Here is a 27,706-nt window from a genome sequence, read left to right as displayed (position 1 = left end):
CAGCTGTGTGTTTCAAGGCTATGAGGTGGCTAGAGTACCAACATTCATTTGGGGAGGTAATTAAGTTGTGAGTTATATAACTGTGTAAGCATTTTGTATGCTTATCCTCAAAATAAACCCAAATAAAGCAATAAGCAACACCCCCCTTCCCACCCCAGCTCCTTTAGCTTAATGGAAAATAAGCACACCCCTTCAGGCCTCTATAAATTAAATAAATAACCAGAGTGCTCAGAGTAGGAAAACTCTCACTGGGTAACAGAGCTTCCAGTGGGAATACTCTCGGTTTGGCTGTCTTGAATGGAAGCTATTTAATCCAGATTTTATTCTTTAGAAAGGATCAGGCAAATATAGAGTCAACCCATGCCAAAACTGCTAGGACAAAAGAGTGTTGGTGTTAGAACCTAAGGACCCTAAGTAGCTATCACAAACACCCAACTCACTGGCCATGCTGCCTGCAGCTGATGTAAGTTGTAGTCCACAACATCTGGGTAACATCACATTGGCTATGCTTGGTCCAGGGAATTATGTTTGCCACAGGCTCTCTCGCCTAAGTGGGTGCCGTTTTGGAAGGAATACATTTTCAGTTCTTTACAGACATAACCCTAATGGTATAGCCCCTGCCCCCTGCACAAATTCAGGCACCACCTCTATTCAACATGCAGTTGTTGCAAAGGTGTGCACTGCACATTTGGATGGCTGAGCACTGATGAATTAGGTGTAAAATAAACACCCCTGGGCATACATAGCAAATGTTGTGGGGGCTGGGAGACTGAAGGGGAAGCAGCAGGGGGACAGGCAAAGAACGTAAGCATTCATGGATTGAGCCGAATGGGAGTGGTGTTCATATGTGTGTGTTTAAAATCTGGCTTTAAAGTCAAAACAGTTTGTTTGTTTTTTAATGCACTAGGCTGGCACGATTGCAAACTTTCTTCTGGAAGGCCATGGGGATTGGATTGTACAGGTTGCCTCATATACTCCTTATGACGAACTCGGTCAACTTGTTAACAGAGAGGCGATGTTTGTTTTGGAGACTCTTAATGTCTTCTAGGAAGCGATTAGCAGCCTCTTTACCACTAAACTTGGCACGGATAAGCTTTGTTTAAATGCTTACAATTGAGGGGGAAAGGTTCTTTACAGCACCTGTCACAAATGGATTAACTTTAATTCTATTCCCGGGATGAAACAAAAACACCTGCTTTCAATATTCGCACTTGCATGAGACTGAAGAGCAAAGGAGTTTCCGCACTTTGCTTCAGCCAAAGTAGGCATGCTGACAAATTCACGCTCCACATTTTAATCTCCTTCTGGAACCCAGCCAGTTTTTTCCTCTCCCTACAAAACAGTGAAGCAATGACTGCCTCATTAAGACCACCACATGCTGTATCTTTTGTAGAAAGCGTTTTGCAAGGCCAATCAATGATATCTACTGAAAATCCCAGTCAAATCTCTCACTGAGAAACACTTAATCTTATTTATTTCCTAATGGCTTGCACTATCCAGCAGACAAATGCTGTAAAACAAGGGTAGGCAAGGTGGTGCCCTCCAGACAATGGTCAAGGATGACTGGGAATTGTAGTTTAGCAACATCTGGAGGGTACTACATTGGCTACCCATGCACTAAAGCAGGGGGCCCCAAACTTGGGTGTCCAGCTCTTTTTGGACAATAATCTCCATCATCCCTGACCACTTGTCCTGTTAACTAGGGATGACGGGAGTTGTAGTCCACAAACAGCTGGACACCCAAGTTTGGGTAATTCTGCATTAAAACATCTTGACACTTCTTTAACCAGTCACAAGAATCATGATCTACCATCTGGAAAAAAAACACTTCTCCTCCTCTTGAGGTACATTGGAGGTTTGATCTCCAAATTAGGTTGTTTAGAAGTAGTTCTGGCCATCTGTTTCCAAAGTGACTCAAAGACACTTTTTAAGAAAACAACCCTTTTTCTTTTAATTACAAGCTCATATTCTTTCTTTTTAACAGGCTGCCTTCAAGAGCAAAGGTTTTTATTTCCTTCTGTGATGCAAAATATTTAAAGATTCTTAAAAGAGGAAAGCTGGGGGTGGGGAAGATTTGCTTTGGGAAATGTTTCTGAAGAAAACCTTTAAATAAATATAAGTATTTTGAGCAGGGTTGGAAAGCCTATTGCAACAGCTTGTGTACTAAGAACGTAGGAAATGAATCACTGTAGCTTCCCATGCAACCAATGTGTTATGAAAGATTAAATGATGTTGTAGCATATCTTCAGATAATGGAGATAGTAAAATTATTCAAATTATTCATTTGGATTCCTAGCACCCAACACTGGTGCTAGTCCATACTATATCACTACTTTGCAACCAGCTCAACAGCAGACACGAGGGCTACCAAGCCTATTGCTGGTGTATGCTTGCATGCAATGCATGGCTGTAGAGCAAAAATGCATAAATGTGTTCAAGTCCAGGTAATCAGTCTGATTCCCCCCTAGGGCAACATAGATTTCCTTCCCCTCTGCGTCTCCCCCAAATTCACTCTGGAGGCTGAGAAGCCTCAGAGCAGTCTGTGGGGAAGGAGAGGGGAGTTTGTTTCATTGGGAAAACAGAAATCACCTTCGCGTTAGACTGGCATAGTGTTAATTTTTGCTTCTGCTCAGAATGCAAATCTGTGAACATTGCAGAAAATACATGTGATTCGTACAGCACATGTACGACACATGTACGAATCACATGTACGAATCACATGTACGAATCATATGCAACGGAGAAAAGAGAGATACAACTTACCACAATATCTTCCTATTTTGTGTATCATGTCTAATCTAAGATGCTTTCATGAGTAATGATTTTGAGCAATGCTTCCACCCTGCACCATCTGATATTTATGATAAAGTCGAGCATCTTCAAGATAAGAAAAACTGCTTGCTAAAATCTAACAAAAATCTATACAAATGTGAAATGTAATAAAAAAATGTGGTTTACGTGCATGTAAGCAATAGCAACCTAGGCTGTGTACACACCATATATTTGAAACACATGGCTTCCCCCCAAAATTTTGGTAACTGTGGCTTGCCGCTCACAGCGCTACAATTCTCAGCACCCTTAACAACCTACAATTCCCAGGATTCATTGGGGATGCTGTAAATTTATGGTGTGTATGCAGCCTTAAACAGGAGTGATGGCAGCTGATCCAGAGCTTTCCCCTACATATAGAGGGTGTAGAATTGTGACTAAAAAGAGTATTGCAGCACTTTTTCAGGTTTAGCCACTTTACTGCAGTTTGATCTTCAAAAGACAAGAGCCTATTTCATTCAATGTTATGAAGTGGATCAGGAAAGAGATCCACTCTATTTTTTTTAAAAAAAAAACAAAAACACACAAGCAATAGCAATTGAAAGAACCATTGCAATTATAATGTATTTTTGTGAAACTAACTCCCAGAAGGTTTTTCAAGCTGTGCTTGAAAATATAAATCTATATAGTTCACTCAAACCACAGGATTGCAGGCTGCAGGCTATATTTTACAATAAAATATACTCACACGAGTCCTATGGGCCCTAGATTCTGGAGAGGGCAATAACTGCAACTGCTCTAAGATTTTTGTTTATCATGCAGAAGACTTAATACACTGTTCTTTCAGAGCATGGCACATTTTTCTAGAGAGCACAATGAATAGAAGGTCACTTTTCCTATAAGCAGAAGGGTGGAGATGTCCTTGCTTGAACTGAATACTGATGGAGACATGCCACATCATATATTTCAGAAGGAAGGAATGCAATTAGTTTTTTTGTAGTTCTGAATCAAACAATGCATAACAATTAATAAATGGCCACAAAAAATAATGAAAACCACCATGGGTACCCAAGTGATTCACCATTAACGGAGAAGCCAGTGGAATTGTATATTAAAGGAAGTTTCAGTATGCTGACCCAGGCAAAATTATAAACAGGTGAATCATCTTTCCTCAGATCCTGGTCTGCATGATAGGGCCATTTACAATGTTGCTACAGGACTGTATGTACTTTGGGCTCCCTGACCGCCCCCACCCCATATTCCATATACAACTAGGAATAAAATCATCCCTTAATTACCGAGTCCTAATCTGACCCCAGCACACAGCTTCATAAGGTAGCTCAGTCAGAAGAAATGGATTGCAATAGATCTACCTCTGCACTGCTGGCATTGACTGGCATTGGCTCTCAGTGTTTCAGGACAGTTTCTCTCCCAGTCTTACCTAGAGATACCGGGCATTGAACTTGGGACCTTGCGCATGCAAAGCAGATCTTCTCATCACTGAGCTAAAGACACCCGCATTTTGAAACCGCAGTTTCAAAGCGTTGCGAGTAGCCCAGTGTAAACCTCACTTAGGCTGAGCATTGGCAGACAGCAACTGCAGAAAGTACTACTTCCATGCCTTGTTCCTTTTCCAACCAGTTACAGCATATGACTTTCTTCTACTTGCTTTTCAGCCAAATTGAAAAATGGCACACTGAGAAAGTTGACAGTAGCATTCCTGGCACTGTTACAAAGGGCTTTTAGGCTGCGTGCATTTAACGCATGTGAGTTTTCCCCAAGTATCCTGGAAACTGATTTTTTTACCCCCCCCCCCCAGCAGGCCTCTAAATTTTTGCAGCGAAAACAGGCACACCATGACTTGAAAAAGGTAACGATCTGGTCGCAAGTGTTTCACTCTGTGACCATGAATGGAAACGTGTTCTGTTCAGAATAAAACCTTTGGGTCCAAGCCCCCAAAATATTGACTTACTGTGTTCGTTTCATCAGTCATTGACTCCAGTTTAACTAAGCCATAATTTGTTGTTCTCATCGACATAGGAATTGCAATGGAATTTACAGAGTCACACGTGCTGCTGCTGCACTGTTTGTTCATGAGAAAATCTCTCATTGCCAAATCTTTAGTTGCTTGCAACAAACAGTCCTTCAATAAAACCAATCTCAGCATTTGTTAGGAGGTAGGAAGAACTCGCAAAGAACTTCAAAATTATACATTGAATTATAAATTAGAACTATAAACACACAGACCAGATCACTGGTTTGGGAAACTCCCATACAACCTCATTGATCCTTTGTCAAGATAGGAGAAATAGGGAATACAAGTATACATGTAAACAGTGAAGCAATGGTCTTACTCCATTTTCTTAAATGTGCAACCTACAAAAGTGCTAACAGTGTTTCGTGTTTTGGTAATTTTATTTTTAATGCCAGAACTTAAGATGTCCCTAACCTCTATGTCTCCCCCATGGGGGCTTCATACAGAACTCAAACAACGAACTGTAAGCACCAAACTAGAACACAGGAATGGTTTGAATTAGCAGAAGTGTGGAATTTTACCAAACACAGCAAATCTCCTATAGGCTCAAGTTCTGGCTCTTAAAAGGTTAAGATAAACATTGCATCTCAGAAATTGCTAGGGCCACAGATGTTTTTCTGTTGGAGTGGCCTTGGCTGATTTAAATCAGATGTATATAGCAGTCATGGGAACCTGATTTCTCTTCACATTAGGATCATTATCAACATACACAAAATTCCTACAACGGATGTTTACACATGCTACCTTCAGAGGTGGTGAGGTCTTAAGTCATGCAGAGCTATGCAGGTGTGAGTGATGGGCACAGGTATCATTAACACAGCAATTGTTCCTATAAATAAAACAATGAGGCCAAAGCAGCCTGTGTGCAAATAGAAAACTCTACTGCACATCCATAGCTGCAGGCTATTCTTCCTTTCTTTATTAATTGCAGGTTATTCCTCAGCCAGCTTCCCTTTCCAACTGCAGCAACCCATAATATATCAAATGGTCCTCTAAAAGTTCCCTCAATTTCCAAGAGTGACTTTTGGGTGTGTGCCCTTGCCCCCACACCCTCAAAAAGTCCCAGTGCAATGTTCTGTACACAGCTCTTTGGACCTCACCCTGGAAGTCCAACCCAAGTAGATGGGAAAATAAAACGTAAAGTCAATTTTTTGAAATTTAGGAGGGAGAAAGTATCATGGCTTGAAACACCTATGGTTTTCTGGATTGTTAAACTCGAAAAAAGTAGGCAACATCAGATCTCAAGGTGACAAAAATCAGAAACAAAGCCTCAAAATGATACCAAGATATAGAAAACTTCGTATTTCTTATCAGAAGTTTAATCTTACATCTGATTTCCTACATCTTTGCAGCATTTCGAGGCATTGCCTTTTTGCCTCCCTATACTGTTGGCAAGCCAAACACGGAATACAGTCCTAAATATAACAAACACTATGTTATTACAGCTTTTCTCCCTAACCACCATTTAGAATTTTATTTGCTTTTGCACAACACCATGACAGTGATGGCGTATTGTGTTTTATGTTGGTAAACATAGATAATGCAATCTGGAATAGGTTTAGATTACAGAGACATTTTCTTAATTCATACAGCACTGTTGTCTTTTCTTTCATATTTTACATTTGTACCCCTTAGTTAAAGTGTTTCAAAGTAGACATATAAACACTCCTCACCCAAGCGTTTTTCCCCCTGGAAACAAACTATATGTTTTTATATGGGCCTGCCATTTATTTATGTCAGGCATAGGCAAACTCGGCCCTCCAGATGTTTTGGGACTACAACTCCCATCATCCCTAGCTAATAGGACCAGTGATCAGGGGTGATGGGAGTTGCAGTCCCAAAACATCTGGAGGGCCGAGTTTGTCTATGCCTCATTTATGTAAAGATGGAGTGGGGGAGCCAAATACATTGAATGCATTTACAAAACTATGTTCCACATGAATCTCCCCTGTGAAGGTTTTCATTTAACAATGCGCAAAGCAGGCAGCTTTGCATGCTGGTACTGCCTGTTTTATATGGGGTTTTCACTGCTCTACATTCCTAAGTAAACAGGCTCATCCTTTACATAGGCTTTATCACCTTTATGCTCTTTCCCATTAACATCAGGTTGTTCCTGCAACCATATATTCTGTCAGCTCTTTCACCATCATGCTATCATAGGATTTATTCCCTTTCATACTTTCCAGTGTTTTCACACTCTTCCCCTCCCTGCCCCACTGCATCTCAATTTTCAGACATGAGACTTACATGATAAAATACAAAAAAAAAATCAAAAAAATTGATTCCATATCCAGTCACACATTACCAGAAAGATGCATCATATATTCATTTTTTTGTTGAATTAGCATTATATATGAATGCTATTAGTCAGTGAGGGGATGCAGATCAAAATTAACATGAATACCCAAGGTAGTTTTTACTTCATATTATAGACAAATTGAAGTAACTTGACACACACACACACACACACACACACACACACACACACTCTTCATACTCAACCCAGGTCCTGCCCTTGTTGATATCCATATGTCTCAAAAGACAATGGAGTATGCCTCCAGGGGTGAAGTAAAACCAGTGCGTTAGCAGCACTGAAGTGACCTTCCCAGGGTGCAAGGTCTTGGCAAGGCAAGACCTCCTGTGAAAGAGTCCACAACCTCCTAAGGGAGACCATTCCACTGTCAAACAGCTGTCAGAAAGTTTTTCCTGATGTTTAGTAAGAATCGCCTTTCTTGTAACTCGAATCCATTAGTTCAAGTCCTACCGTCCAGAGTAGTGGGGAAAATAAGGTTGTTCCCTCTTCCATGTCACAGCCCTTGAGGTATCATATCTCCTGTCAGTCTCCTCTTTTCCAGGCTAAACATATCCAGCTCCTTCAACCATTCCTCATAAGGCAAAGCTTCGTTGCACCTCTTTTGTAAACCTCCTGTAGCATGACTTGTCCAGCACCTGTCAATTTGTTCAAGAGCTCCTGTCTTCATCCTAAGTAGACTTTTTCCTCTTATCTATCATGTCCTTGAAAAAGACTTTATGTCCTGCTGTTGACTCCAAATATTTCCCATTAGCAGACTTTTCCTTTGTCTAGTCCTGCATGTTCCAGCTTAGTACAGTAAATCCAAATCTCTCCCACCCCTTGCTACAACATAAGGTTTATCTATGTGTGGGATTCGGGTGGTCAAGGTGCCTGTGCAAATGAATGTAATTAGGTGAACCCTTCAAGGCCAAAACTTTTGTAGCTGAAGCTGAGGGAGCAATCAGGCACAAACTCACAGTGGACAGGCTGCTGTCAAAACAAACAAGGCCAACGATAGTGGCAGATTAACAAAGTCACTCTTGTTTACTATTTAATTAGGATGTTTTGAGAACTGCCAGCTCTGAAAAGAATTAGCGCTACGTTAGTGCTCACGGAAGGCTCTTGCGCTAATGGGATGAGTTTGTTGGATACAACCCTTAGTTCACAGAAGTGGAATGCTAAATCCAGGATGTAGTATGGATTGCAACAGCTGCTTCCAGGAAAAAAAAAAACCCCAGCTAGTTAGCACCCTAACAGAGAGCACGACCCTTTTAGTAATTTGGCCTAGAGCTCTTTGAAGCACATTCTGTTCCCATTCATTTAACTAGCGGACAGCCGGGAAAGGCTATTTTTAGCTGGAGTCAGTTAAGGTTTCCTTAATCATGTAACTATTTCACTAAAAGAATAATTTATTTATTTAAATAATTTTCATTAAAGATTTTCATGAACTACAAATAACGTGCAATGCCTTTCACTTTTTTTCTTGATCATGTTACAAAGTCTTTCAGTTGCGTTCAATGTAATATGTAAAACAATATCCAAAGGTGGGGAAGAGGATAGAGGGTCACCCCATGCCGCTACTGAGGTTTAATGGTAGCCTTGCCAAATTCACGAACTAGGCAAAGTAAGTGCAGTTCCACTGGAGCTGCCCCTTACTCCCGCAAAGGACTGCAGGAATCAAAGTCCTCAGCTCTCTGCAGGGCTTGTTATGCACAATTATTCCAAGGAGGCACAAAGGCATTGAGTCCATTTAAATGCTACCTGTCTAATGAGTAGCATTTGGGTGGGTGGGTTAGAGAGAAACACTGTTACAGGAGAATGGTCTCTTGCTATTGAGATTGTTTGATTACAATACAGGGTGGCTTACAATCTAGAAACACAAAAATATACAGCACGATAAACGAAAACAATGCCCCACAATCGTTTAAAGCAGGGGTCAGCAACCTTTATCAGTCGTGGGCCAATCCACCGTCTCTCACCATGTGGTGGGCCGGACTATATTTTGAAGAGGGGAAAAAATGAACGAATTCCTATGCCCCACAAATAACCTAGAGATGCTCTACGTTACACATTCTACTCATGTAAAAACACCAGGCAGGCCCCACAAATAATCCAGAGATGCATTTTAAATGAAAGGACACATTCTACTCACGTAAAAACATGCTGATTCCTGGACCATCCGCAGGCCGGATTGAGAAGGCAATTGGGCTGCATCCAGCCCACGGGCCTTAGGTTGCCTACCCCTGGTTTAAAGGGTCATAGACTGTTTACCATATTTTTCGCTCCATAAGACACACTTTTTCCCTCCTAAAAAGTAAGAGGAAATGTGTGTGCGTCTCATGGAGCGAATGCAGGCGGGAGACTGTGCTCAGCACTCCCTTTAAAGAGCCGCGTGGAGCGTGGGTCTTTTCCCCGAGGAGGGAGAAGGGCAGCTCGTATGTCCCTTCTCCCTCCTTGGGGAAAAGCCCCCAAGAGCTGCAAACACGCTCCATGCAGCTCTTTAAAGGGAGCACTGAGCAGAGCCTGGGGTGCATACAGGCTCTGCTCAGCGCTACCTTCAAAGAATATTTTTTCCCTTGAATTCCCCTTCTAAAAACTAGGTGCGTCTTATGGTCAGGTGCTTCTTATGAAGCGAAAAATATGGTAATTCTCCCAGGTAAGGCCTGGGAGAAGAGGACTGATTTTGTCCGGCGCATAAAGATATGTAACAAAGGCGCTAGGCGCACCTCTCTGGAGAAAGCATTCCACAAGTGGGGAGCCACTGCAGAAAAGGCCCGTTCTTGGGTTGTTGCCCTCCAGACCTCTCACGGAGAAGGTACGTGAAGATGATTGCAGGGTCTGGGTAGGTTCATACGCGGAGAGGTGGTCCTTGAGATATTGCGGTCTTGTGCCGTTTAAGGCTTTATAGGTCAAAACCTGCACTTTGAATTGAGCCTGGAAACTAACTGGCAGCCAGTGCACTCAAGCCAGGATTGGTCTTATATACTCAAACCGTCTTGTCCTGGTGAGCACCCTGGCCACTGAATTCTGCACAGGCTGAAGGTTCTGAACTGTCCTCAGAGGCAGTCCCAAGTATAACAAGTTGCAGTAATCTAAGTACAGTCATCTAACTGGGCGCCACAATTTAAGAAGGATATTGACAAGCTGCAACATGTGCAGAAGAGGGCAACCAAGATGGTCAAGGGTCTTGAAACCAAGCCATATGAAGAACGGTAGGAAGAGCTGGGTATGCTTAACCTGGAAAAGAGGAGACTGAGAAGAGATATGATAGCCATCTTCAAATATCTCAAGGGCTGTCACATGGAAGATGGAGCAAGCTCATTTTTTCCTGCTCTGGAGCGTAGGACTCAAACCAATGGATTCAAGTTACAAGAAAGGAGAGTCCAACTAAACATCAGGAAAACTTTGTTACTAAGAGATGTTCGACTATGGAATGGACTCCCTCAAGAGGCTGTGGACTCTCTTTCACAGGAGGGTTTTAAGCAGAGTTTGGATGGCCATATGTCTCAGATGCTTTAACTGAGATTCCTGCATTGAAGGGGGTTGGACTAAATGACCCTTGGGGTCCCTTCCAACTCCATTACAGTGTTTTGATGGGAAAGAAAATCCCTTGTGTCTCTTCAGTGTGCTCTGCTGATTGGCAGAGTAGTGGGTGGAAGCAGTGTTTTTTTCTAAAAGAAAATGTTTAGGGGTACTCTCATTTTCCTACTCATATTGAAATACAATGAGGCCAAACTTAGATTCACAAAATGCTTAGGAGTATGCGTACCTCCAGGAAAAAAGCACAGGGTGGGAGTGTGTATCTTAATAAGTATATGTGTCAGCTTGAGTGTCTGCAAAGAAAGTAGGGGATGCATGAATATGTGTGTGGGCTCGTGCATGCATGCACACAAGAAACAGTGCCTGAATGTGTGAATATTTGTGTGCCTGTGGCAAGTGTGCACTAATAGTCCACATCTCCTAGAAACTTTTATTAAAAAACTAACACTGGCTGCTATAAACTTTACATCCCTCCCAAGTCAGAAAGAGGAGAATGGAACAGCCCTGGATGAGTTATGCTTCCTCAGAAGGGGAACAATTCCAGTAAAGCAGCAGTCTGAGTCATAAGGAAAGGAAGTGCTTCTATTATCGCAGCAACTAACAGCTCAAAATACCATTTAAAAAATTATACTTTCACATATTATATTGCTCTAGTAAAACAACAGCACATCTACTTTGACTGCCAGCAAAGTAAAGAGGGCACTTTCTCTGGAAGAGAAGGAAGAAATGCTACATTAATCTGACCACAGTGAACACAAACTGGGCAAGATTACATGGACTCCTTCCAATCACTAGTTTCTGCAGTTAGTTAACTAATAATTATGTGCTAGGGAGTTGATTTCCAAAATAAATCTTGGTGTTACAGTTTCAAATGACTGCTGAGTAAGGATGATTTGGCTGCTTACAAAGGTGAAAGGAAACAGAATGTTGTCTCCTGCTAAATTAAAATCAGAGGAGACTCATTGAAATGAATAGGCCTAAATTAGTCACGTTCATTAATTCCAGTGGATCTACTCCGAGCATAATAAACACTGAATACAATACAGAATACAGTGGTACCTCAGGTTAAGTACTTAATTCATTCCGGAGGTCCGTTCTTAACCTGAAACTGTTCTTAACCTGAAGCACCACTTTAGCCAATGGGGCCTCCAGCTGCAGCCACGCCGCCGGAGCACAATTATTATTCTCATCCTGAAGCAAAGTTCTTAACCCAAGGTACTATTCCTGGGTTAGCAGAGTCTGTAACCTGAAGCATATGTAACCCGAGGTACCACTGTACAAATCAAATCAAGGATACTGCAGTTCTAAGCCCAGAAACCACAAGAAGGACAAAGAATCTCCATCAGGAGTAGCCAACATGGTGTTATTCAGATGTTATGGACTACAACTAGGGATGTTTTTGACAACCGAATACCGGCTATGTCTGGGAAATTCCAGACGTATGGCAACCCTACTACAACTCAAACCAATCTCAAAAACTTGTGTAGCATACTACATTGCCTACCCCTGATCTACATAGTAGAGCTGATGTGGGGAACCTTTGGCTCTCCAAATGTTGCTGAACTACAACTCCCATCAGTCCCGGCAAGCATGGCCAATGGCCAGCGATGATATGAATTATAGCCCAGCAACATCTGAAGCACCCAAGGTTCCCCATTGTTATATTAGACACTGATAATTTCTTGCCAGTTTCTTTAACACAGTAACGCCATCTGCCAGGAACCTAGCCCACACCAGGATGTCAGACAATGGATTTTAGGACTAAGCACCACCACTGAAGATTAGGCTGCAGGAAGGACCCAGAAAAAGACTAGATGGGAATTATGCTAGAGTTCTTAATGTGATACTCCCCAATCCCTATAAAAGTTTCCAGGTGAGTGAACAAGTTTGGTTACAGCAGCACAGTGACTCTGTTGATCTATACCCAGTGGTAGACCTGCCACCAATTACTTTGTCCCCACCTCTCCCTGCCCCAAACTTAATGGGAACTCATAGAAGTATAGGCAATAAATGTTTTCTTGTTTCAAGTTTTGCAAGTTTGCTAGCAAATGGCCTAAAACAATTCTAAATTCTAAACAGCCTATCAATGATTTACTACACTTCCATCTTGACAAGACTGCTGATCCTCTCTCTCTCTTACCCTCTTGCCTAATAATCTTCTTCGCCAGACACTGACAAGGTGAAGGGACACAAATACCTTTCAGGTTAGATCTACTACAAACACCCACACCTCTTTCGCCTAGGCAGGCGCATGCTTTAACTTTTGTATTAAGAAGAGTTTAGGTATCTAAATTATTATTTTTAAGGCAGGGGAACACCCACATACTGACAAAATATGACTATTGGGGAAATCTAGGTAAAGGAACCAACTTTCGCCGCCTCCTTTAAAAAAGTGAACCAAACATGGAGGATGGAATTTTCAAAATGTTTTTAAGTGAATCAAAGTGACTTGAGGAAGTGATCTGGATTCTCAGACTCTTGGATTATTGCAATGTTTCTATTGTGCTACTCACACTCTTTCATCATGCCTATGTCAACGCAGCGCTTCAGCCGGCAGGCTTGACAGTGTCGCCGGTTATCTTTGGTGATTTTACAATCGCCATTGAAAGGACATGTGAACATCGCTTTCCTTTTCATGCTCCTCCTGTGGGGGGAAAAAGCCACACAAAATATATAATCTTTGCTTGCTTGCTTTTAGGAAAATACATCAGTTTTGCATGGATACCGTTCAGAAAACAAACAGTGTGGCAGACCTGCATACAAAACAAGCTAAATGGGCAACATACAAGTATTTACCAGGCATGGAATAAATATCCCCTACATAGCTACTGTTCTGTTTCTAAGAAATCTGGTTATTTTATTTAAAAATCTGCCCTGTTACTATACTTTGAAAACAGTAACCATCTGCACGTCTTCATGGTTTTCTTTCTAAAAAGAACTTAATATTTTAAGGAACACAAACAGAAAAACACAGTTTCTTGTCCAACGGATGCAACTTGTACCATAAACAGGAAAACATTAACCACAGTCTGAGTGGCTCAAATAGGCCATCTAAAGTTGGAGAACTATTTAGGAACTGGATAGAAGAAAGAACAAACAAACAAACAAACAAACCCAGAATTCAACTCAAAAACAAAGATGTAGCATTTGACAATTTTCAAGCATTTCTGATTACTTTATAAATCTGAGGAAAAATAGCCCAAAGCAGCAAAATGAAAGAATTTCCAGAAAAGACTAACTGGTTTGCTCCATGAGTTTCCATTGGCAATAATCGTCAACAGATACATGAAGTTGACAAAGAATGTGGTAGGAGCATAGATACACAACAGTCTGCAAAGGTGACACATATAGACTCAAAAGAGAAGCCCGAATTGCCTAGTGTTTTTCTTTACTTAAAAGACTTGTGAGACCCTGATAAAGCAAACAGCTTGGATATTATCTTTCCCATACTGGTGTAGCCCAAATACGTTAGCTCCTGGATTGTAGCTTCTTTGCTACCTCCTCCTTAATTGTTTTGTTGCTGCACTGTCCTGAGCTAAGTTATAGTTTGGCTTACTATGTTATCTGAATCTGGCTCGTGGTTTCCCTCTCTCCAGACTAACCATGAACTATAACCAAGGTTTGCCATTTGGTTTATGGCTCGTGGTTTTTCTGGGGAAGCTAAACCACGAGGAAAGGCTCAGATGACACATGAAGGCAAACTATGTCTCAGCTCGACACAGCAACAAGATGACCAGGGACAAGCAAAACGGCCATGATCTCCTCTCTTGGAGCCTATATGTTCAGACAAAACCATAGTTTAGTGTGACGTACAAACAAGGCTACTGTGTAACCTTGGAAGAATGGCAATCTCCTTTTCTTCACTGTTTAATGAAGTCATTGAGAAAAGTAAGTCTCTCTCCTTTTACAAGGCAATTGAAAGCAAATGTCCGTTGCTGCTGTTGCTGTCGTTGGGAAGCATTTGACATCTCTACCTTTCCCCTAGTTGCACATTTCTGTTTATGTAAATAAATGTAATTGGGTATAGCATTTAAAAAGGCTAACTAGACTGGGTGGACTGGTTTAAAAACTAGCTAGGTGTTAAATGCATTTTGCCTTTGCAGATTTTTCTTGGTCTGTCTTTTAAGGAGTGGGGGAAGAATCTTTGAAGGGACTCCTCTGCCTTCCATAGAATGTACTCTTCATGCAGTTACGTAAGAAAATGATGAAATACTGTACTTACAAGAGTGAGCTTGGTATGCTTAACATGGCATAAGCCAGCAGGCAGATGCAGGACATAAACTGCCCATCTCACTGATCCACAGTGTTACAAGAGTGAGATATTCCATCACAAGATATTTTGGTAAAGTGAACAGTATACTAGCTTTTGAGCGACACATGAGTTACTAATGAGGAAAATGAGAAGCAGCTTGCTATACTTCCAAGGGATTGCGGAAAAGGATCAATACCCTAAGACTGCTCCAATACTCCACAAGTGTGACAAGTCAGACTGCAAATTCAGGGCCAATTCACACTGTAAGAGAGATGAGTCTTATTGTCTGTTTACTGTATCTTATTGTGTGAAAACAATGAAAGGTCAAAGGCAGGTGTTATGTCAAGCACAAGGTGTTTATGCTGGAGACCCACCACTGGCCATGATTCTGCACGTTTTTGCAGATAGGCATCTCCAAACACACTTTTCAGAGCTCACTGTAGCAGCACTGGTGTACATGTAGCAATCCCTATGTAAACACAACTGACAATCACCAAAGGCTTCTACTATTCACCCTTAGAAGTGGAATGCCCTGTGACTGCATTTATGCCAACCTCATCTAGCTCTGTACTAGACTGGTAACCATTCAGAAATCATAATATGATGCATGTGGACACGCAAGCACAGATTAATTCAGTCTCCTCTAAATGGGCCACTAATTAATTTTAGTCACCACCATCTGTTAACGGGGAAACATAATGTAGCCCATGACACAGCTTAGGATGGTGGGGAGGATGGGAACATCTGTGAATAATTCAGTGATTTATCCTTAATAAAAGACTTGTAAATTAGCTCAGTTAAGCTATAGCTGCAGTAAAGGAATGCTGCCTGTCTCCAATACCAACAGCAGGGGCAAGGGCAATTGAATGTGGAAGTTCCTTATTTTAATCTTGACCTGTTAAGAGCTGAATCACACTTTACATTGCAGGGGTGCTACGCACAAGCCCAGGGTTTGGAGCAGCATACGTTGTAAAGTATAAAGCAGAAATGCATGTTTGTAGTAATATAGTAGCCATGCACTAGGGAGCTGAAAGTGGCCACAACTGTTTAGCTTATGTTCACTGCCTATTTAGAAACATGCATTTTTTGCTCCATGTTTTGCTGTTCTACTTATTGTTAGCATATTTTTCATATTGTATAAATGTGAATCAGCTCATACTGGCAAATAACCCTGGTAGTTACAATAATCACTGCCCAAAAGCAAAAAAACAACAACCCCAAACGCCAACTGAACCTAAACCAAAACAGAGTATGTCAAAACTAATGAAATCCAAATAAATAAAAAATTACTTTGAGATTTAAGATTGTCTTGAAAATCTGCCCTAAAGGACTGGGAATACAAAAACAAATCTCTGCCACCAAGAGGGTACGTTTTTCTTAAGAAGTAAAACTGTTTCCTAACACATACAACTATCTAGTGCAGCATGCCTCAGAACAGGTCCCCATGCTTCTCATTAGAATAACCCGTAAATAGAAGTGTCTCTGCTGCACATCTACTGGTCCTGTCTTTGGCCAGAAGTTACCTTATTTTCCAGGAATCTGAGTCGCCTTATTTTCCAGGAATCGGAGTCCTCTCCAATCAACCATTTGGTTGCACCTGCTCCTAACCTGAGAGGACTTACTTAAAGTCACACCCTCTTCTCCCCACCCACCAGATAGACCTTAAACACTCTCTACTTTGCCAATCAGGAAGTTCATTAAAGTTGCTCAATGGTCAACTATATTTTGCTTGAATCTCTCATGCACTAAGCAGGATATCTGGCATCTTCCACTGCCAAATTGGAAGAGAACCCACACCTGCTTAGAAAGAGGACTCTGAACCTTGGGGAAGGGAAGGATAAATCAAAGACGGAATAACAAACTCTAATGATGCAAGAAAGAGCCAAAATTATAGCTCCAGGGCAGAAGAAGGTGGAGGGAGTCCTTCAATGCTCACTGCTATGGAGGTGGCAGTTGCGAGGAGGACAACAGCAATGACACTGGTGGGTTGGTGACTGGGGCTACTGGGCAGGGGCAATGTGCCCACCCCAGCCATGGAGGAGTGCTGGCACTGGGGAGCTGGTGCTGCTGTTGCCTTTCAGGGGCTGGTGCTGCAGGACATGTGCCTGGGCAATGAGTGCCAGCTGCAGCAATGCCTGGCTGAGGCTGCCCTGTCCACCCTGCTGGTGTGCCAAGCCGGCTTGGGAAGAGACCCTTACTAGGCAGAAGACAACAGCTCACAGCGCTTCATGCCACATCTGAACTTCTTAGAAGCCGACCTGCTGCGCCATGTGAACTTCCACATCACTGCCAACAAGCTGATTGTCTTCTTGCACACCCAGAAGACAGGCAGCACCACCTTCAGGTGCCACTTGTTGTGCAACATTCAGCTGGATCAGCCCTGCAAGTGCAAGGCTGGGCAGAAGAAGTGAGCCTGCTTCCGTCCGGGCAAGCAAGAGACCTGACTTCTCCCGCTTCTTCACTGCCAGGAACTGCGGGCTTGCTGACTGCACCAAGACACCAACTGCACATGCCTTGAGAGTTAGCACAGTGTGAAGGAAAGTCCTCACTCTTATTTAGGTTCAGGAGAAAAAGAGAAACTCTCTCTCATTACATTTTTACCAAGCAACCTTACATCAAGAACTCCTGAGAAAATTAAATTGAGTAAGGGAGCTTCCAGACTGGCTTACCGAGCACTCGTAGCAGCATGGCTATATGTTAGCAGGATGGCTATATGACATTGTCAGCATTTGGTTGTTATCCTGCATGAGATAATTACACCACATAGTGCAGGACAACCATAAATTTTTCTGTGGACCAACAGCCCATCTGGAAATGTCCCAGGACCCCATAAAGAAACACACACACATCCCGACTGATATGAATAGACAAATCAGCAATGCTACATATAGAATGAAGAAAAGACACCCAGTATTTCAGATTCAGTACATTGCAAAGGTATTAATTATCTAGTCTAGTTTCTACAATTCTTATCAGTATTTAAAATTTCATCACAGACCCGTAACAACCAATCCAATATGAACAAACTTCAAGAGGTGTCAGAGGACACTGGGAAGGCAATGCACTCTAAAGTGTCTGAAGATTGTATTTCCCAATAGAAGAGAAACCACTGAAAGGCCAATACCAAACGGCTTCCCCAACTTTAGTTTTGCAAAACATCTCGAGGGATTTGCCATGAAGGACAAAGTGGACTATATTCTATTTTGATCAGTCAGTGTTTGTGAAGCAGTTGAGAACTTTGTTGTTTCAGGTTTAAAATGCAGATACTCAAGTGTTCCCTAACGAGACATGCACATTTCTTTATGAAGGCCTTCACAGAAAGGGTGAAAGGCAAACTCTTTGAATCATGCTCAGGAGAGGAAAATGTCCAGAGGGGGAAGTAGTTATGCGACAGACATCTCGTTTCTAACATCCTGGTTTGGTCTCAAGATGTCATTATTGTTGCTTTGAAACAAAATAGCCTAGTGCAAGTTTCCCCTATGTGACCTTTTCCATTCACCTCCAAGGTCAGATAATGCTGCAGGGATTTTCAGGCTTAACCCCGTGCATCATTCATGCACCACTATGTCAAGCAGAGCAACTGGCATTTGCCTTCAGCACGTTTTCAGAAAAAGATCAAGCGCTGCTGGTCTGAAGTCATGGAAACTCCAGCTTCCTTGGCAACTTACCTCAACTATTGTGCCACATTTAATGGGCCAGAACTAGATGTTCCAAGAGATACGGAGCAGCAGCTGCTCCATGTCTCTTTCTGCTCTCTTCCTCGTAACATCAAGCATAACACAATGCATGGCGTGACATCATTGTGCTGTGAATTTCCCATCCTAGCTCCTTCTAATCAGCCTCCTCCGAAGGCAGATCGTTCTCCTGCTTGACTGCATTGGTAGAGAATGAATTGTCAAGTTGCACTCAATGCAAAATGGCCTGCCATAAGAGGAAAACTTCCACTGTATCTCTTTCAGAGTCTTTGCTCCAGGTCTGCCTTCTTCCAACCTTTTGGGGTTTAAGAGAGGGGTGCCTCAAATTTTAATCCAAAAAAGGCATCCCTCAGATATCAGAAATTTGGAAAGCATTGTCTTATAAACCTGGTTTCCATGAAAGGAGAAGATCCTCCTTGGCCAGATATTTGAGTATAAGATTTTCTCAGTAATTCTGAAAATGTTTCAGATTTTCTTAACATTTCACTGGGAGTGTGGTACACAGCTCACCAGGCCTCACTCATTACCTTCTAAGGTTTCTTAACAGTGATCCTTGGAATAGATGTTCCATGCATGTGTCCTTCAAAGTTGACAAATGGCATGCACTGACGTTTATCTTGTCCAGGGCACACAGCGCATGACTGATTAGCTGAAGGCACTAACCTTGTATGTGGAAATATACCTGTGAAAGGTGAGCTGCTCATTTAAGCAACAGTAATTGAAGAAAATCTTGTTGTTCTAGTTAGCCAGGGTGCACTTTAGCCCAACTGGAAAACTGGCTGCAAGGCGGATGGTATGCAAAACATCCCATCTCCAACAATCTAGCAAGAGTGGATGTGTCTAGTTTACCATAGAGATGCTGAAATAAGGGAGTTATGTTGGGAAGATATGGTCCTTGCGGACCTGAAGTTTACCTTATGTCCACACAAATCCTATACCTGCGTTACTGTCCCACTATAGCATTTAGTACATGTGAGTTTTCCTCTAATTAGTCACATAATAGCTGTTAATTACATCTGTTATTAGTCATCTGCTTTTAACCAAGAGTTCCCAGGAAAACGTCCCACGTCACCATTACAGTAATTTGCTTTATGAAAGATTGACACTTCATTTGTGAGATATGCTGAACTGCTGATAGTTCTTGGAATTGTTTGGGCTACTGCAGATGGAATACTGGCTCCTTCTTAATGTATTTTAAGAGGAAAGTGGGAGACAGCTGCCCTCTGGCTTTCTCTATGCCAGTATTGTGCTCAGTATTCATAAACACCCTGCTTGTCCATATAGCAGGGGTAGCGAAACTCAGATGGTGCATGGGTAGGCGCAGTCCCATGAACCAGAAGAACAGCAAATTTCTGTATGCCTTAAGCAAGAGCTGATAATTGGAATCCAAACTGCTGCTTAAGTAAGGGATGTTCCTATCCTGGGTTTGAAAAAGGAGCCATTCTCAAACAGCAGGGGAATTCCCACACAGTGACATTCCAAAATGTTTTAAAGTAAAATTGTAATAAGATAAACTCTCATTTAAATATAATAAACACCATGTCATTTCTCCAAAGTCAAGTTATTAATTACATCTAAAGTCTGTATAGACAGAGACAGTAGTTTAGAGCAGGGGTTGGGAAATCTGTGCAGCAAGAGGGCCCCACTTCCTCCTGAGCAACCTTCCAAGGACATGTCAGTAGTGGGTGGGGTTAGAGGCTTCTGAAATGTTCGACAACCGAGGCGTGGCTTCCAATTGGTTGCAGGAGCTTCCTGCACTCAAGCAGAAGCTGCGTCAGACATTTGGCTTCCGAAAAACGTTAGAAAACTGGAGCATTTACTTCTGGGTTTTCAGCATTCGGGACCCGAGGTTTGACTGTAGAGGAAACCTCTTTTGCTGATCTACTTTTGTGCTCAAAGTAAACTGCTGGCCCAAGTAAAGCTGGGTTTTCTTGAGGGCAGAGGTCAAAATCTCTTACGAATAATTTACGTCAAATGCCAGGAGTCACATACCTAAAAAATCCTTTGCAGCCTTCGCAGGTCATAGCATTAAAATGAAAGCCAGTAGCTTTGTCTCCACAAACACCACAGATACGTGGAATGTTCCTGTCAAAGTCGCTGGCTGGATCCGGAAATGCTGAGCAAGGTGCCATGGTCTCCATTTCTGTGACAGAGAAAAGTGCAGAGTTTATAAACCTCAATACAACAGTCTTTTCAGCTATAATCTACGTGGTAAAGGTAAAGGTACCCCTGCCTGTACGGGCCAGTCTTGACAGACTCTAGGGTTGTGCGCCCATCTCACTCAAAGAGGCCAAGGGCCAGCGCTGTCCGAAGACACTTCCGGGTCACGTGGCCAGCGTGACAAGCTGCATCTGGCGAGCCAGAGCCGCACACGGGAAACGCCGTTTACCTTCCCGCTAGTAAGCGGTCCCTATTTGTCTACTTGCACCCAGGGGTGCTTTCGAACTGCTAGGTTGGCAGGCGCTGGGACCGAACAGCGGGAGCGCAGTGGTTTGTCCCTGGTGGAGCTGATGGACTGGTCTGACAGGGTAGATGAACCTCCTTTGACATGTAAACTTACTACAGTAGAAGTAAAGAAGTTCATTGACCCTGCCATGCTCAGACTTTAGAGAGGTATGTGAAACAAGTCACAGAGGCAGCAGGCAGGGTGTATACATATTAGAAATGTGAGGACTACACATCAGAGGTCAAGTTGGCAGCTGATGTCTAAGCATGAATCAGGACTTGATGAAGGACTTGTAATTTAAATTTCCCATTTACTTTCTAATGTTTTATGTTTACAGGGTAATGTTGTATGCTTAGTCAGTTATGTTTTATGCAGAGAAACTAAATTTATAGCATTATCTGACATAGTCACTGTCAGCAGGTATAATTAAAATTCTTGCTTTTGTGAGAGCAAAGAGGATGTGCTTGCAGGCTTCCCACAGGCATATGGCTGGTGGCTGTGAGAAAAGGATGTTGGGCTAGGTAGGCATTGGCCTGATCCAGCAGGCTCTTGTGGATGGCATGCTCAGCTGGTAAAATGTACCTATATGCAAGGATGGAATTCCAATGATGATGTGACCCTGGCAGAATTGTTTGATCAGACACAGATCTGCCCCAATCACACATAAAATATATGGAGGATTCCGAATGTTAAGAGCCAGTGAGAAGAGCTAAACTCTCACTTTGTGCTTTTCAGTTCAGGTACTATGGAGAAAAACACCTGGGTGACAGACTCTGACTGTGAGGAGATAAGCCCTGAGATTTCAGTGAATTTCTTTTGGTCTAAAAATGGTTTTCCACCTCCCACTTTGTACATGGTTGGGGCAGACCCAGTTTTAAACAAATGGGTTTGCTACCATCACATGTAGTTTGAGCAAGAAGAATCTAGTTGCAACAACCCTTTATCCCATGGCATGCATTTCAGGGGCTTCACATTCTTACTTTTAAACCTATTATTCTTCCTCTATTACATTCAGTTTTCTGCTGATTGGGTCTGGCTAAGAGTAAATGAAAACTGTTTTTAAAAGAAGAAATGGATGAACTTACTGAATCAACAGTTCCCTTTTCCACTTTAAATGGAAATTCAGATTTATTCTTGACTACAGACCTAACCTGACTCCTTTGCAAGTAAGGCAAACATTGACAGTCTGCCCAAATAGGAAGTGCACTTATTAGTTACTATGTTAACTGCATGTCTAAGTTTGTACTAATCAATGATGGGCTGTTGACCTTTGAATGTCACTATTTCCATTTAAAACTTAGACTTAATATCTGAAACAGCACGTTAACATTCAATAAAGTTATCTTTCCTCTTTCATAAATTTAACAATGCTCAGATAGCAGGAAGGAGTGTTGCTTAGTTACCGTGCTGGTGGCTAAGAGGGGGACTTTCTAAAACATGATATTTATCACTTGTTTGCTTTCACTACTGACAGAGAAACAATTATATTTTGCAACCAAAAAGGGATTGTCAGATAGTGCTTTGTTAGCTGGGTAGAAACAAAACAGACCGCTACAGTCATTTTACTTAATAAATGGAACATGAGATATTAAAGTCTTAAAGCGGCACAGCTCTTTGAGCTGGCCATATTTTTTTTTATTCAGATAACTGAAACTAGCCAACAAAGGTTATAAAGGTAAAGGTAAAGGGACCCTTGACCATTAGGTCCAGTTGTGACCAACTCAGGGGTTGCGGCGCTCATCTCGCTTTATTGGCCGAGGGAGTCGGTGTACAGCTTCCAGGTCATGTGGCCAGCATGACTAAGCCGTTTCTGGTGAACCAGAGCAGCGCACGGAAACGCTGTTTATCTTCCCGCCAGAGCGGTACCTATTTATCTACTTGCACTTTGACGTGCTTTCGAACTGCTAGGTTGGCAGGAGCAGAGACCAAGCAATGGGAGCTCACCCCGTCGCACGGATTCCAACCGCCGACCTTCTGATCGGCAAGTCCTAGGCTCTGTGGTTTAACCCACAGCGCCACCCGTGCCCCAACAAAGGCTATAAAACAGCTCAAATATCACCTCAGAATGTTAAATGGCTTTTCTGATGTATTGGAATAGGTTCCTTGTGGAAGCCATGCCAGTCATATAACCCAGGATGGTAGATTAATATTCCAAATTGTTATTAGCCTTTGCTAATATCTCATATTTTTGTTTTATCTCCTCAGGGTTGATTAAGGGTTGATTAAATATTGGCAGCAAATACAAAAGGAGCCAACAAAATCTACAAAAGGAGCATATCCATTTGGTGTCTTACTGAACCGATTTGGTGTAGAAATACATCTGGAAGATGAGAGGTGAATTCATGCTCTACTAGAAAGAGCAAAGCTGGTTACCAATATAGACAATAATCATTTCAAACGGGCAGAAGCCCAATTTGTAAGTTTTTCAGCACACACTGTAAACTGATCAGCTGCAAATTTCCAGTTATTTAAATGATTAAATAGGTAACTTGATTTTGGAGTCTGAACAATAACTTTGAATACTCTACTCACTAATAGGCGTTCATTTGTGCCTGTTTGAGATGTGACTAAATACTTGCATAAGAAATCAACATTACACTATGTATTTAGATTTGTAGCCAAACCCATCCCAACAGCAGCCATGATATAATAAATTAGGACAAAATCCAATTCCCCCATCCCCAAACCTGTTGCCTCAGCTGCCCCCCAAACTAAGATTCTGCAGAATAGCAAGGTGGGGAATGGGGAACCTCTTCAAGATTCACCAGTCTTCCTAACAAGGATACACATGTTAACGTTTATTTTTTATATAGCACGTCAGAGGGTATTCAAAGCATTCTGATTACGGTGCTGCAGTTAGGATTATAACAAAACAAATGTTAAGGCATCTCAATGTTGCTGTCTGCATTTTGCAGATGAAGGGTCAATGCCAAAAGAGAGACAGAGTGAAAGGGATGCCAGCTCATAGCAGAGAGAGGTCACCACACCATTTAAAGTGCACTGCTTTCCCCAAATAATCCTGGGATCTGTAGTTGACCGCTCACAGAGATACAATTCCCAGCACCCTTAACAAACTACAGTTCTGATAATTCTTTGGAGGAAATCATGTGGGGCTTTAAATGTATGGTGTGGATGTGGCCTGAATTTGTAGCAGAGACAAGACTGAAGACACGCTGATCCTTAGGTCAGTCTCTTTGCTAGAAAAGCATTAATGTAACTTGAAAGCTTGCAAACTTCTACTTCAACAAATAGCTAGTCCCATCTGAAATGCCACTACTTTTTAATCAGAGACCAACCCAACATAATCTGCAGAGAAACAAAACAAAATGCATGTAAGAAGTGGACAGTTCAGACAAGCCTCAAGGAGCACGTTATTTTTTGTTTTCTTCAGATTTTTTTTAAAGCCAAGATGACATAATTTTAATAATACACAATTCTCCCTTCGCTGATCGAGGGAAAGAGACAAACTTATTAAAACTGAATAAATAGTTTGCAAAAGAGTGATATACTTTACCAATATCCAGGTCATTTTGTATACTCTGCTGGTATAATTCCCACGAGTTCTGAAACTGCGACATTGAGCCACCTGCAACCCAAAAATATTTAAGTTTGATTTAATATCCAACGGCTGTCAAGGCAGTTTGGTAATCTCACACTCTGCTTTGAGTTTGGAAACTTACTCTAGCTTTTAACTCTCATCTATTGACGTAAGCAACATACATTAAAAAGTGAGGCGTGGCACTCTGCAAACAATCCACCACACCCGAATGGGATTCATTAAACAGAAGGTGTCATTTCAGTACAGCTTCTCAGAAACTTCTATCGGCATAGAGATAATGCTAACCACATGGTACCTTATTCCCAGCAGCATGCCACATAATTTGGAAGAATTTTCAAGAAGAAACTGCATTTACACATGGAGGGGGGTCTTTGCTATGGGGGCGAGGGGAGGAAGACTTTCCCATTTCAGATCACTGCTGCTTAACAGCTAAAAAGAAAACTCATGCCAATGAATTGAAGCATCTCTCAGATTCACTATTCATCTGATAAATATTTTAAAATAGGATTTTTGTAATGATAAGGAAATAGTACAGCACGCTTCTGTAAAGGCTGGCATTTAAGGGGGTTTCCCTATTTTACCTTGCATAACCACAGAATCATAAAATGGAAGGAACCCCAGTGGTCATCTAGTGCAATTCCCTGCAGTGCAAGAACCGCAGCTAAAGAATCCCAACTGCTAATTAATCAAGATTTGTAGGCAATGTAGAAAATGTGTGGTATGTCACCTTAGCCTGCTCTGAATTTGACTTAAAGGTAAAGGTAAAGGTACCCCTGCCCGTACGGGCCAGTCTTGCCAGACTCTAGGGTTGTGCGCTCATCTCACTCTAGAGGCCGGGAGCCAGCGCTGTCCGCAGACACTTCCGGGTCACGTGGCCAGCGTGACAAGCTGCATCTGGCGAGCCAGCGCAGCACACGGAACGCCCTTTACCTTCCCGCTGGTAAGCGGTCCCTATTTATCTACTTGCACCCGGGGGTGCTTTCGAACTGCTAGGTTGGCATGCGCTGGGACCGAACGACGGGAGCGCACCCCGCCGCGGGGATTCGAACTGCCGACCATGCGATCGGCAAGTCCTAGGCGCTGAGGTTTTACCCACAGCGCCACCCGCATCCCACGAATTGGACTTAGGTTTCTCATAATATCCATGGCTGCCAAGCTACAGCAAGGTAATACACTAGCAGGTTTTGACAATGTTCAGGCAACATCCTGTAGCTGTTTGTATTTGTGTGTGTGCTGTACATATGTGGTGTGCATGCATGTGCTTGTGTGTATGCATATTGCATATACACATACACACGACTCACTATCACCAAGTTCACCCCAAATATTTAAAACACTGACAACCAAGAAGCCTGATAAAAGGCAGGCAAGATGGCTACTACTAATCAGTTGGATCCATCATACCTCTGACCTAGGTCAAACATTGAATTATTACTTTTTAAGCATAGCACAAAGGTTATACCAAATAAATGTTGTAAATCTGAACAGGAGAAAATGTATGGAAAAAAGTATCTTTTTCTGAAAGATATGATTAAATGTACGGAAACTATCTTTCTGCAAAAGACACACTGCAAAACAAACTGCCTCCATCAGGAATTGGGGCATCTGATCTCAATTGTTGAGCTCTTTCAGCTCCACAAAACCAAAGCCCTATCTCATTTTGGAATTAAGGAACACTTTCTCTCAGTTACTGGGCAATATGATACCAAGTAATGTTTAAATACACAGGGTGTAACATTCAGGTCCCACAGAGCATAATGTTTCCTTAACCACCACCAGATATATTTAAATTTGCCTTTGAAGCTAGCACTTGCAAAGCCTGGCATCCATTAACGGACTTTGAGCTGGTTCACTGGGTGCAAGAAAACCAAAGTTAATGGCCTAAGTTCTCAACTTCCAGCCCTGCCATTCTAGGGCCAACACACTACCCAGGAGCTGGGTCAACATAGAGCACAACAGAAACTTTGATTAATTGCTACTGATATGAACTACATTAAAGTAGGAGCCTTTCAGATCATTAGTACACTGTCCTTAACAATTTCAGGCACCAGGGCCTCACTTGTGGTGAGTCCAGTAATCAGACATTCCCTGAACAATCAGACATTCCCCAAAATGCCATCAATTGGACCACAGTTGACTTCTGCATTTGACTGGCAATGCTTTAAAGTAACAGAAGGGGAACTTATGTAGTAGAAATGTACTTCAGATAACATCAGAAGACACTCTTTGTAAACCACCTTATGCATGTTGCTTTGGCTTAAGGAGGGTTTTTTTTAAAGGCCCAACTCTCACAACACAACTATTCTCTTCTTCCAGGAAGGGCACAATTAATCAACTTCTTTAATAAGTAGTTCTGGTTCTGGTTCTAGCACCTCCAGGTCACTTACCCTTCCCTTGGGCCATATTGGTCCTGGTAAAATTTTGTTCTCTATCATGGTCAAAACAGATTGCATTAAAGACAACAGGAAGGTTTTCACGATCAAGATCAAAGCTATCTACAAAGCCTTCAAATGATTTTACTACAAGGCATGCTGCCTCTTTTCCTGTAATAGGTGAATCTGGTAGAGAGTAAGACTCTAAATCTTAGGGTTGTGGGTTCAAGTCTCTTACTGAAATATCTTACGAACAAGCATTTTAGATAGTTTATAATCCTTGCATTAAAACTGGAGAAGCTCATGGGCCACCTCCAAAACTCCACCCTAGGTAACATAGGAGCATCTTCCATGACAATCTTTAAAGGAGTGATGGGAGTGGAATGATACATACACTTGCAGCAAACAACTGGCAATGAGTTAGCTGCATGCCAACACACACATGCACACACACACAGCGCTAATAGGCTTCTGTAACACTCAAGAAGTCTATTCTGCACCCACAAATCACCTTCTTCCTGCCTTCCAACTTAGCAGGAAGTCAAGATAGCAACTTTCCTGGCCCCAGAATTTAATTAAATATCTATTATTCTTTCTATCTATCTATCTATCTATCTATCTATCTATCTATCTATCTCAGTACTGTAATAGTAGTATCCATTATTTTGGTCATAGACCAGCATAAGATAAAACATACAAATAAACTTAAGACTTAAAACAGGTAAGGAATAAAAACTAGTAATTA

The 27,706-nt window shown here is 42.0% G+C and overlaps 1 protein-coding gene across 3 annotated transcripts in view; it reads right to left on the bottom strand.

The window, feature by feature from the left end:
• VDR (vitamin D receptor) overlaps window positions 1–27,706 on the bottom strand; it is a 79,284-nt gene that overhangs the window by 15,189 nt on the left and 36,389 nt on the right. For all 3 annotated transcript variants that reach the window (XM_083427718.1, XM_083427719.1, XM_083427720.1), the window contains 3 exons: window positions 24,545–24,616; window positions 20,577–20,727; window positions 13,151–13,281 (listed from right to left, as the gene is read on the bottom strand). In XM_083427718.1, the coding sequence (XP_083283844.1) occupies window positions 13,151–13,281; window positions 20,577–20,727; window positions 24,545–24,616 (354 nt within the window). The remainder of the gene's footprint in view (window positions 1–13,150; window positions 13,282–20,576; window positions 20,728–24,544; window positions 24,617–27,706) is intronic.

The sequence above is a fragment of the Podarcis tiliguerta genome (genome assembly GCF_965153285.1).
Source record: "Podarcis tiliguerta genome assembly, chromosome: 2".
NCBI lineage: Eukaryota > Metazoa > Chordata > Lepidosauria > Squamata > Lacertidae > Podarcis > Podarcis tiliguerta.
Note: the sequence above shows the minus strand (reverse complement) of the source record. Positions and strands in the feature narration are given on the sequence as shown.